Genomic DNA, 526 nt, shown 5'->3' with positions numbered 1-526 from the left:
GGGGGGGGAGAAATAACTTGGCATGCATACATTACTGAGACTGATTTGCCAAACTGACAATCTATTGATACCACTCCCAAGATATAAATAATAGTGAACTGAAGTTTCTTTGATAAAGTGCATAAACTTCAAACTAAAATTCTTGTATACAAATGAAGAAGTACAATTACTGATTTACTTTGATTATTAAAAGTGAATAACGTTGATGACAAAAAAATATGCTACTGTATTTTTACTAATCCATTTCTGACGCATGTATTTTACAACAAACCTTCAAAGAACGTCTCCTATGATCCACACAGTCCAGCTGTGGGTAGGCTGTCCGTAATTCATCTACCGTTGTTGTATTGCAGAATCCGAGATTGTTTGCGATTTCCTGAACAGGACCCTGGCCTGATATTAGCACATGCTTATTAAAGTACTGGTCAAACATCTTGAGGGGAGAGTGAGCCATTACAACTTGGTCTTCATGGACCTGCCAAATAAAGAGGATTTTAAAAATGATGGTAAGTAAAAATGTAAAATA

General features: G+C 35.7%; 1 protein-coding gene across 1 annotated transcript in view; it reads right to left on the bottom strand.

Annotated features, from left to right (window-relative positions):
• LOC119585671 (haloacid dehalogenase-like hydrolase domain-containing 5) overlaps positions 1 to 526 on the bottom strand; it is a gene marked incomplete in the record, with an annotated part of 15,252 nt that overhangs the window by 2,239 nt on the left and 12,487 nt on the right. The window contains 1 exon segment of the mRNA XM_037934347.1: positions 272 to 475. Coding sequence (XP_037790275.1) covers positions 272 to 475 — 204 coding nt within the window.

Source organism: Penaeus monodon, chromosome 20 (genome assembly GCF_015228065.2).
Source record: "Penaeus monodon isolate SGIC_2016 chromosome 20, NSTDA_Pmon_1, whole genome shotgun sequence".
Lineage (NCBI taxonomy): Eukaryota > Metazoa > Arthropoda > Malacostraca > Decapoda > Penaeidae > Penaeus > Penaeus monodon.
Note: the sequence above shows the minus strand (reverse complement) of the source record. Positions and strands in the feature narration are given on the sequence as shown.